Source organism: Silurus aristotelis, assembly GCF_946808225.1.
Source record: "Silurus aristotelis genome assembly, chromosome: 8".
In the NCBI taxonomy this organism is placed as follows: domain Eukaryota; kingdom Metazoa; phylum Chordata; class Actinopteri; order Siluriformes; family Siluridae; genus Silurus; species Silurus aristotelis.
In genome coordinates, this window is record NC_139581.1 from 4078532 (window position 1) to 4090811 (window position 12280).

The 12280-nt window shown below is 41.0% G+C and overlaps 1 protein-coding gene across 4 annotated transcripts in view; it reads right to left on the bottom strand.

Moving 5' to 3' along the window:
* Positions 1-1072: 1072 nt before the first annotated feature.
* The window catches only part of robo1 (roundabout, axon guidance receptor, homolog 1), a 296829-nt gene continuing 285621 nt past the window's right edge, over positions 1073-12280 (bottom strand). For all 4 annotated transcript variants that reach the window (XM_083547741.1, XM_083547743.1, XM_083547742.1 and 1 more), the window contains 5 exons: positions 11784-12265; positions 11531-11686; positions 4205-4453; positions 3058-3263; positions 1073-2164 (listed from right to left, as the gene is read on the bottom strand). In XM_083547741.1, coding sequence (XP_083403867.1) covers positions 2150-2164; positions 3058-3263; positions 4205-4453; positions 11531-11686; positions 11784-12265 — 1108 coding nt within the window. In that variant the 3' untranslated portion in view covers positions 1073-2149. The remainder of the gene's footprint in view (positions 2165-3057; positions 3264-4204; positions 4454-11530; positions 11687-11783; positions 12266-12280) is intronic.

Sequence of the window (12280 nt, forward strand, 5' to 3'; positions counted from 1 at the left end):
AAATAAAAATATGGATGGTGTTTTCTTATAGTTTGAAATGATCCCAAACTATGGAAACTTTCTTTTGTGTTCTTTGGCCTGAATCTTCTCCTCGCTGTTTTCTCCCCGTTGCTCCATTTTTCATTCTGCAGTGTCTTCTGTGTTGTATGGAAGCCGGTTTCCACCACATTCGAAAAATAGTTTGCTCAATTCCGACTTTATTCCTGGCAATTCCGATTTTATTTCTTGCGATTCCGACTTCTTGTAAACATCCAACATTTCTGGTGCATCCACCGGGACTCATGTTGTCGGCCTAATGTTTAAAGCTGTTGGTGTATGAACGAGGCTCCTTTGCTTCATCCGTCTTGTTCCATCTCCTCCACAGCTGATTGTTAGACAGAGTTCTCTTCAGGGATGAGGATCATTTGTAACCCGTTTTATTTACAATGTGTTAAACTTTCTGGCACTACAGAGCGTGACGCTGCCTGCGTGCCTAAAAAAAAAAAAAGAAGTCAGAATTGCAAGAAATAAAACCAGAATTGCGAGGGGGGGGGGGGGAAGGCAAACACAGACTTCCATAGTGTTTACCTGTCCATAAGTGACTGAAGATTATGTTCCCCACGTACATCATAAACCACTGATATCAGATAAACTCAAAGAGTTGTTTTATTTTGAGGCAGAAAAAAACGCAGTTTTCACGTTTTGTTGCATTTGTTTACAGGGAACTTTTGCTAGGACCAATATGGCGGCAGCACTGACATTCTGATGACCTCAAATAACCGGTATTAGAAAAATTGAAATCCGCTTCATGTCTGTGGTTCAATCCGAGAAATTTGCACGTATGACAGAAAGCTGATTGGCCGTTGCATGTTTGTCTCATTTGTAGTCGTTATACATGGAATTTTATTTCGACTAGCGAAAGAAAAAAAAACACACTTAAGTGCCGCGGGCGTATTAAAGGTAGCGTTGAGTGGACGTCTGAAAATTAAGACCCGTTTCAAAAAATTTGAGGCTTCAAACAGTGAATTTAAGACACTTAGACTTTTTATGACCTCGTGGAAATCCTGCTCAAGAACAACGCAACACAAATCAGTTCAGTTCTTTGTTTATTGTTTTTTTTTGTTTGTTTTTTTTTTTTGTTTTTTTTTTCTTTAAGAAACCAAAAGAAAAAAAAATTAGCAGATGCCCTCTGAGTAAACACAAAGCATTTTCTCTCCTCCCAGCACAAGGCCACGCCCCCTCCCCGAGTCCTCCCAGATTCCCCTTTCACGTATCGGTAAGTGCATAATGTAGTGAACGAAGTTGTGCCGATGGAACGATGCGCAAAAAAAAAAAAACGTTTCTGAGAATCAGAATGCGAGAAAGTCGGAGGAGGGAGGAAGAGAGGGATGAAGGCTCGTGTTTCTGTTCGTTCACCTCCGTATTTTTGTAAACAGCTTCTCTTCTTTTTCCGCGACGGCAGGGTTAACGAGGCCTTTTGTCATACGGTACCTGTTGTTTTTTTTTCTACTTTTTTCCCCACGTAAGACAAAAAGGTTAATCGATAACATGGTTCAAAATAAAGTTTAGTGATTGTGCTTTTAAAACCAAACAAATAACAAACATTGACAGACGACAAAATAACAGTGCATTACAAGGAAAAGAAAGAACATCTTCACTGTGGCACTTTTTTTTTTTTTTTTTCGTGGAACTGTTTTAAACCATTTTACAACCAGGATGGATGCGATACAAACAATTACAGAATAATAAAAAATAATTTTTCCAAAATTCAGAAATGATCCCAATAAGGCAAGGAAGACGAAATTTGACGTACCACACAAGTTATAAAAGACACGTATGCATGTTTATTTACAGGTAAGTCCATCCTTTTTTTTCAGCTTGAAGCTAATAGTATTGATTAACAGTAATGTCTGGCACTGAGGACTCGCCTGCATTACCCCGAAATCACACTCGATCCCCCAACCCCCACCCCCCACCCCCCCTTTCAGACGCATCATTCTTGTTTCTTTTTTATTTTCCCCCATTTGTGAAATGACTTTTAAACGCAGAATTAAAAGAGTTAAAGAGTTGGTCAGTTTTAAAGATCAATAGTTATGAAAGGTGGTGGTGCTGAGATGTGTTAAAATCGTAGCTCGGTTGTTAAAATAGTAACAACGCGTCTGTTCTGTCTTCAGCTATCTGTCATCTGAGAAAAGAAAGTGGGAAAAAAAACAACAACATTTCAGGTAAATAGATGCACGTAGTGATCACTATGTATTTTACAATAGTAAATAAAATAAATAAAAAAATTTGCCCAAAGAACATGTACAAAGCGCCCTTAAAAAAACAGACGCTGTTTAACAAACCAATATACATTATACCGTCAGAATAGGGCTTTGATTTATATGCCGTTGTTTGGCCACATCATCACAGCTCATTCTAAGTTCATTTACATTTAAAAGTGCGATCTCACTGATAGTGGATTTACCGATGAATAGGTTGGATAATATTCGCCGATAACTGGATTAATCAACCACTAGTTTTTAAAATGGATACTGGATTAAAAAAACAAACAAAATATAACACTGAATGTAAAATAGTACTGTTTTTAAGAATGTCTGTTTAGATTTATGTGAAAAAGTAACGCTTTAAAGCTAAATTCTATTTGTAACAATAACTGAAGTTAGTCTACACTTTAGAAGTATTTGTTTGTTCATTTTAACATCAACTTAAAAAAAATGTCAATAAAATTTTTATTTTATCTGTTAACTTTAGTTAATGCATTAACATGAACGTGGTACAGCTTGCGGTCTCGCGTGTCAAATCAAACAGCACCTGACGTTCATTCAGTGATTCGCCTCTAGAGGCCGCTGTCTTACTGTATAATGGCAACAGACCTGCTCAGGCGCTCCAGTGCAGACGCAACCAGGAAAAACTATCGGTATGGATTTGTGATCAACTGCCTAATTAATTGTCAAAACCGGTCGAACTCTAATCCGAAACACAACTAAAATAGAGTTATGGGGAAGCAGATCAGTTCCTTGAAGAGGATCTTTTTCTAATAGTCTTCTGTTTTTAAAACACTGTGCACTGTCGTACCTCTAGTTGCTCCTCTCCTGGCTGAAAGGCTCCTATGGTGTTGAGGCTAATTTCAGCAGCATTTCTGCCACTCCCAGAGACTCCTTCACCTCTCCTCCGGCCTCCAGATCCTCGTGACGATATGGAACTGGAAGAGCTCGGCTCTCTCTCGCCCCGGGTATTGTGGACGCCTGGGAACGAGGGCCGACTATAGGGCACAATGTCCCCTGGAGTAGGACACACACCAAAAGACACATTTAAATAACCTCGACTGGTCACATTCGATATGAAACAGAGGTAATGCTCTCTCCCCCACTCTCTTCTATAATGGGGTTATGTTGCTCTAATACATTCAGCAGTTTAGTGCAAAACTTTGTACACCCTGACATTCAATGAACAGCATCCATCTAGACATTTCTTGCTGTAGAATGTATTTTTTAATTATGCTTTAATAAACACGTACTCAATGAGCACTTTTGGGAACAAAGTAGGTACTTGGTAACTTCTGGTTATGCTTTTTACTAGCGATCTCCATAACTGGATCTCAATGCATAGCCTACAATACTTTAAAAGATACATATGAAGGAGCTACCGATGTGAAACCATTTCTTTCAGTTGAATGCAATATGATACTATTCAATTCAATACGGTACAGATAGTTAACTTTTAGCTCTTCAGTTCAGACAGACAGCAAATCATCAATTTTCCTAAATGCCTTTTGACTTCTAATGCATGCAACAACAAAAAAAGAGAAATTAAAAAAGATTCAATAAAACCAGATGTTCTTTTCCCTTTCTGTCTTTAGGAAGATGCAGCTCTACCTCTGCCATGTTAATTTGTATTCTATGTGACTAAATAATAAAAGTGCATCTACAAAAAATCTATTAAATATATTTTTTTTACCGTTGCAAATGTGTTAAAAACGATGCATTGCGATACAAACGCCAACTCGTATCCGATGCACACTTAAAATTTTTTTATTAATGCATCATTCATTTATATGCCGCTGCACACAATTGGTAAATCTTAGCATGACTACTTTTCATAAGCAGTCATCTATTTAATATTTGTGGGAGAAAATCACGATTTGCAGTCTCTTGGGGACTAGATAATCATTTTGCCGTAGTCTGTTTTATTCGGATGAAGTGGAAAATGTAGAGTTCACTACCTGGGCCCTGGTGCCCTGCGCTTGGCTCTGGTTTGCCGGATTTCCCTGCTCTCTGAGCCCTCTGTCTTTCTTGAGCGTCTCGGCGCTCCGACGAGCTGTTCCTTGTATCCGAGGCATCTCTGGCTTTCTTGTCCCTCTTGTCCCTGCTCTCGGCCGAACTGGACCGCCTTCCCGTCTCCGCCGCAGCCTTGGCTGGGTGAGTTGGGGACTTAAGCATGGCCGGAGGTGGGATAGGTGGTGGAGGAAGATCTGTGCATTGGGGGGACAATTCATTTTTAGCAAGTTTGTATGCAGTGTTTATTTGAGATGTTACCTTGTCCTCCAACACTCTTGGCACTTTTCTATAAGAGGTTTTGCCCTTCACGGCCAGAGTGACAGCGTGCTAATTTGACACCGGCACTCATTTGTCTAGCACCTGCTAGGTGTGAGAGAAGCCGAGCTCTGCCCCTTGATGCCAGCTGCACACCCAAAGTCCTTTCTACAGTCCTTGCCACATGCAGCCAAGCAAACCATAAAGACCTGCTGGCAAGGACTGATCATTAGCGGCTGCAGCAGCGAGTTTTGCTCGACTGCCAAATTTGTATTCTCTCCAGTGTATAAAAATCAAAGATTTTCCCCTGAATGCCCTCGAAGTTGAATAAAAACAGCCAGCCTTCTATGTTTATTCAAGACCCTGAGGACATCGTTTAAAGCCTACAGTCTGCGCTATAGTGGACAAGGAAAACATCATTCCATTTATCACACACCAGACTCGTAATATAAACTTCTTATTGTTCCTATTGTAATACTGTACTTCACCTCAGCTTTGGAATATGATGTGTATGATGTGTGTGAGTGCAGTACAGTTTGTTTGGTCAACACGGGAGATCTGGAATAATGGTGGGTGAGATGCTTGTTGAACTTCAGCCCGAGATGTGGTAAAAATGGTGGGTGGGATTTTTGGTAAGCTCCATACTGGCGATGTAGTAGAATAAACCCCAGCTGACAAGAAGGCATGTCGAAAAGCATGTAACGTGATTGATCCCATCTGTGTTTTATTACAGCCAACCAACCGTTATGTGCATTTTCCTTTCAGTAGCTGCTTTGAGCCAGAATCGAATAAAATCGACTGAGTCCATACAGCACACTGGCATTGAACAAGGACGGTGAGGGGCCTAAAGCTTTTTATTTTTCATTTATTTATTCTATGAAAGCGGCAAAGGAAAAGAAAAAAAACTCTCCCATCGTCCAAATCCCTCTACATACAACTGTAGTATGGTATGAAATCTCAGCTTTGGAGTAAGATAGGATGAAAGTAAGTACATTATTGTGTTCATCCTGACCTCTGTAATGCTCAGGGTTAATTCGGTGAAGATCGAAAAAGGGCAGATTTTTTCTTTGTGTTTTTGGGTTTGGAAAATTCACTCTGAGCATTACAGAGACCAAGATGAGCACTTACTTTGGTCATCTTCCTCTCCAAAGCGATGATATAGCGTTCTGTACAGTACAGTACAGTGTGGTATGTTACTGAAGTGTGATGCTTAGATCTGAGCTCTGGAGTGTGAGAGGATGAAACTAAATGCACCCCCTGTGTTAGGCTTGATTGCTTCAATGTATGGTGTGAAATATGATGAAGATCTAAAAGGGGCATGTTTTTCACCCCAAAATACACATAGGCTCTTAAATGTTTTTAATTTGACCCTCTCATTTAGTTTTGTCACCTTGCGCTTTAAAGTGAAGATAAAGAATACTGTAATATAGTACAGTACAGAGTGGCATGTAACCCAGACATTAGGGAGGCACAAGCCAGTGCACTCTTAGTGCCGGTCCCAAGCTCGGATAAATGGGGAGGGTTGCGTTAAGAAGGGCATCCAGCGTAAAACGTGCCAAATCAAGTACGCGTTTCATGAACCAGAAATTCATACCAGATCGTTCGAGGCCCGGGTTACATAATACATTACCGCAGTGGATTCACGTTTATTATTATATTTAGAAAATACCAGGGTTTTTTTATGGTTGTATTTTATTTTGTTGTATTTATCCGCCACACCTTAAAGGCCGGTCTGTAAAAATATTGTCTGACATTAAACCGGACCGTGGCGCAAAAAAAGGTTGGGGACCGCTAACATACCGCGTACTGTAACTAGTGCACAGTACAGCATAGACTTGTGTGGACCTCTGCTCTGAAACCTTCTAATTCACAGGATGAATTTAGCAACATGATTTTTTTTTTCAGGCATAAATGGAATAGAGTCGCAAGGCTCTTCTTTTAATCCTACCACTTTCCTCTCCACTGCTGAGTTTATTTGTACTTAATCAGGGACAATTCACAGAGAACATTAGTCTAAGAAAGAAGAGATGTCATGTGCCAGGTTATAGCAAAAAAAAATGCTAATTTCCACCTGCAGTATAGAAGAGATAGAAGTGTACAGTAGTGTAGTGTTGTATAGGAATTGTATAGTTTAGATATCAGATTTAGAGCGTGATAGGGTGGAGCTAATTGGAGTCCTGTGTTTGTTTGCGTGAAGTTGCTGAAGATGTGATAGGGGCAGATTTTTAACGCCGAAAAATACCAAGAACTTCTTTTAACGCCGTCTTTTCCGGGGAAAAAATATAAAATGACCCTCTTGGATCTTCACAAAATTCACATCATGCATTAGGGAGTTGAACACCAACACAGGGGTGAACTCAGTTGTATCTAATCTCACTATAGCATACTACACTTTAGCACAGTGTATATAGTACAGTAGGCTATTATTGCAGGATGAAACTAAACAAACCCCCCAGATTTACTCTTTGCATTACCCTTGGTTTAGTGTGGTGTTGTATTAGTGTGGCATAGTGCAGTGTTAGATCTCTAAATCAGGTCATGCAGGATAAAAAGATGTGATCTTCCTAATGCAGGGTGTGAATGTACTGTTACTCCTCCCTCCTTCCAGACTAAACCCCGCAAATGCTCTAGACATTCTCCCTGAATGTTTTTGTCGTTTAATAAAAGCAGAAAGCCTCGTGCACCATGTTTATTCATGACCCCGAGATCGTTGTTTAAATCCTACAGCAGGCGCCTGTCGATAGTGAGCGAGGAAATCGGACGCAATTCTTTTTCTTAACGTATTTCTTTGCAGGCTCAGGATCGGATCGATGCTCCTCCGTCAGCACGAGGTGACCGGAAACTGCAGGGTTTATGATGAGTCCCTGCTTTATAGAACACCTCCTGGAATTTTTAATCCCATTACAAGGGAGAAAAAAACATGGCGCACGAAACACATGGGCTGTATAACAGGTTCTATTAAAGATCCAAACCCACTGGATTGGATTTCTGAATGCTCAAATAAATCAACAAATCATGCGGGTTCTGTTTCTCTTCTCTATAAGGATAAAAATACTGTATAAATCACATTGTATGGAGTTTGTGGACACCTGACCATTAGATTGGTTTGTGCATCCCATTCGACATCATGTCCCCATTTCCTTTTATAATAAGCTCCATTCTTCTGGGAAGATTAGATTTTGTGAAGATCTGTAGTTGTTATTTGTATGAAGGTGAGGAGGCCTGGGTGATGTCACATTAATCCCAAAATGTTGACTAGGTAAATAGCAGGAGATCTTCCACTCCAACTCATGTAAAGCATATCTTCATAATGCTGGAACAGGTTTGGATCTTCAAAAGAGAAATCTGAATGCTTTAAAATTATGTGCCTCCAGTTTTGTGGGAACAGTTTGAAGAAGAACCACATACGGCTGGAAAAGGCAGGTGTCCCAATACTTTTGACCACATAGTGCAATACTGTGTACCTTGAAAATGATACTGATGCACCACATCTTCAAAGAAGGGATTTGTACTTTCGGTTACGATGCTGATCCCAAAATCCTAAATCCGTGGAGTCTACTCATAAAAGCACACAGTCATTCTCCTTCACTTTACTACATACACAATTTATGTGAAGTCCATCACGCCAAACAAAAAAAGGCAAGGAAACATAGGCATGTGACATCAAAACGCTCGTCCGACCGAGCAGAACCACAGGGTGTGCTTTGTGGTGAAAAAGAATCTTGTTTGTGTTCAAATTTATTATTATTTTCATTATTATTACTGAAACTGCTACTAGTATTAATTGTGTTAGTGACCATGATTATAAATCTAATTCATTTAAAGTGTGAATGTGTGTGTGTGTGTGTGGGCCGAAGAGAAACATTCAGGAGAACATCAGGAGCAGCAAATAATAAGCTTGTTGTTGCTCGAAGCACTGAGCAAACAAGAACAAAATTAACAAAAGGTGTGTGTGTGTGTGTGTGTGTGTCAGAAATCCTGCTGCAGAAAGAGTTTATTACTATGTTGCAAATTATTCCCTTTTTTAGAGCCTAGATTTTATTTCAACTGTTATTTGAAAAAACTGCTTCTCTCAGATCTTCAGTAAATTCACCCTTAAGCCTAACAAGGGGGTGCACTTATTATTTTCACATTTCACACCTAAGCCTTCAGTGTTGTCCTTCCTGTATCAATTCACCCCTTAATACCATCATGATGTCACAGCTATAAAAAACCATCTATAGCATAGAGAAAAGCAGTAGAACAGCGTGCAGACAGGACTCTCATACAGCGAGAATGAAGGCTGTTACTAAAGCAAGAAACCCAATGAACACGATTCAGCAATTCTCCTTTCACTGTAGCCACAGCTGCATCGCTCACATGCATCATCTCGATATTAACCTCATAAAATGACCCCGGGTTTCCTCTGCATCTTGTGCATTTGAAATGTGTGCAATTTGTGCGTTTTTGGTTTCGTGATGGCGTGTCGTTACCGCTGTCACGTGGCTAACCGATGGAATTAACGTGCTGAAGGCCCACATGAAAATTCGTTCATGTCTATCGAAAGGCAGAGACGCAGTGTTGACAAGCCTCTTCAACACGCAGTTGAGAGGCGAGAAATAAAGATTGGAGAGGAGAAAAGTGTGTGTGTGTGTGTGTGTGTGTGTGTGTGGGCTGCAAGGATGAAGGCAAGATTACAGGAGAGGAAGGGGGGGGGGGGGGGGTTAGCTGATCTGAGACATCAGGCCAGGGTCTGTGTGTGTCTGATATTAAATCTCCATGTCAACACACAAGGACAAGTGACTCAATGATGAAGCCTAGCAGCTGACTCGCTGTGTGTGTGTGTGTGTGTGTGTGTGTGTGTGTGTGTGTGTGTGAGAGTGACCTTTCTGATTGCCCCAGAGAAGAGGCAGATGAAACCCAGCCAGCAGATTGCACCACAAACGCCCAGTGTTTACCTCACTGCAGGGCACGAGGTTTGTGTGTGAGCGTGTGTGTATTCAAACAGGAGGGGTATGTGGGGGCACTCGAAGGTAAGCAGGACCACCTGGGGCAGTTTTATTAGTGTGGGACGGTGGAAGAAATCCCTAAGGACGGTGCAGTAGTCCTGCTCATCCTGCTTTTTCTGTCCTAATGTGGACAGTCTATTGTTGTTGGGTACGTGTGGAGCATGCAGAGGAGCCCGTGTGTGTGTGTGTGTGTGTGTGTGTGTGTGTGTGTGTGTGTGTGAGAACAAGTGTGTTTTTACAGCTGATTCGACCTCAACTAAATGAAATGTCCCATGAACCCTGATAAATCCTTCAAAAATCATTCAGTACCGTGTTTTGCTCCAAAAGACCTGGTAGAGCTTATTTTTGGGGGATGTCTTATATTTCTAAGTACAACCTGTACTCTGATTGGTCATGTTTTTTAGCGTACCTCTAATGCAGAGGCACCCGCTCAAGAATTTACAAAAATACGGTAATTATAATTTAAATCACCAGTATTAATATTATATTAATATTATTTTTATAATTTAATACATCATCGTGTGTTGCAGCAGAATTATGGTACTGCCGTAAATGTCAGCTGACGATTTTAACAAGGGCTAGGGGAAATACGGTAAAAGACTGAGGACCCGGGGGAAAAAAGTGTTAATGAAGGGAAAATTGTCAGTATTCGGTTTCACAGTACACATATTTAATCTGGACCATATCAGTACGGGGCTTTCGGATCGGTGTATAGTTCAAATCTGAGTTCCCTCCTGAACGGAAGTTAAGTGGCAGACGGCACGTTTGTTTAGTCTCTGACTTGCACACAATTTGTACTGCACGTGTGTGAAAACGTTGCCTTTACCCGTCATCACCAACGTCTTTACGACAGTCTAGCAATATGGATTCTTATGCTTTTTTTTTTTTTTTTTTTTTTTACAGTTTGAAGAATTTCTTTTAAATGGAGAAAATCCTGACAATTCCACATATCCAGGGAGTAAATGAATGAATGCATGACAGAAGGAATTAATGAATTTATGAATAAATAAACAGAATGAATAAATAAATACTTTTTGTGTTTCTTAAATGAAGACATTTGTTAAAGTAGAACAGTTACGTAGAACATGTCTCAAGAAAATGTAATATTAAATAGAAAACACACTTCTGTATTATCCAAATTGGGTCTTAGAAATGTAAACAATTTAATAACATTTTTTTATTTACTTAATTTTATTTAATGAAATTAATGTATGCCTTTTTATTTGATTATTTAATTTAATACATTTGCATTAATTTGATTTATTCCATTTAATCGTTAATATTTTTTTCTTTACATTTTTTATTTAAATTGTAAAAAAAAGTAAACTGTTGATGCTCAGAAATGTTATTAATAAACATTGTTAATAAAAAAACGACACGCAATTTGATATTTTGTTCCCCCCCCCCCCCTAACAAAACCAAAATTCAACCAAACATGACTTAAAAAAACCGAGTTACTTACAGAACCGTGAATCTTTTGTACCCTTACACCCACAGTAAATTGCAGAGTCTGATATTCTATAAATGTCTCATGCTTAGGACTCAATTCTGGAAACTAAGAAACTAAGTGCACTCCCTGGGTTCTTCTCTTACTTTTTAATGCACATGGATGAGTTTGGTGAAGAGCTTAAATGATCTGAAGATCGGTCTGAGGTGCGAAGCCATTTTTTTCAAAGCCAATGTACTCCGTGGGCCTGAACGTTCAACGTAGATTGGGAGGAACAAGAAAACAAGAGCAAGGAAGAACCTAACAAAGCCTGAATACAGATCGGACCAAACACACTCACTGGTGTGAGGTATGGGGGACTTAAATCGAAGGCTGTACGCTCACCTGAGCTGAGGACCAAACCCTGGTCGCTCGAGTCGCTACAGTTTCAAAAGGCATACGGCATATTTTGTAACTCGATTGCATTCGCTCTGCATTCAAACTACACCCAAGACATTCTCTTGATTTGACTGATGGCATATTCCCACTGTTTTACAATTGTTTAGCTACTAGGAAATGTCTTTGTGTGTATGAGTACGTACCGTCTGTGAAAGCCTCTCTTCGTTGGAAGTGTCCAGCTGTCTGCTGCTTCTGTTTCTTTGGAGGTCTTTTCTGCACCACGGCTGCACTCATATTACTATCCGTAGAAAAGGGACTCGCTGGACGGTGGCATGAAGGCAGGTTTTGGTATTTCCGTGCTGCAGAATATCCGACTAATTAAGACCAAGGCACCAGGAAACATAGAGCTTGCTACTTTTCGTGATTATAAGAATGAGGTGAGCGCAAATCCGTTACCTCCCTGGCCGGTGTAGTGCGGCGGACCTCTCCCAGAATGCTTTGCCACACGGAAACCGGAGTACTCGGCGGCGGCAGCGGCGGCTACGGCCTGTGCAAAGTCGGCATCGGTGAAGAAAGAACCGTCGGACGAGCTGATGACGCTGGAGCGTCCCGATGACCCGCTGTCTTCCTCGGATGCAGAGCCCCAGCCGTTGATCATGGATCCGGTGACGGAGCTGTCCAGCTCACAGGTGCTGGATGCCGGCGTCTGGTCCAACCCACGCAGTGCCAGCCTCGTGTGCAGGGCATGCTGATTCCCGGAGACGGGCGCATAAGGGTATCTCTGGTGGACAAGCGGCACCTCTGCATCCGTCTCGTCTCCTTCTTCCTCCTCGTCCCCCGGGTCATCAGTGTCCAAACCCAGGGGGCTGGAGATGTATCCGTAGGTGTGAGATGGGGAGATGGGGCGTGGTGGTGGAGGAGGGCTGACTAACTGTCGCCTGGGGAAACAAACA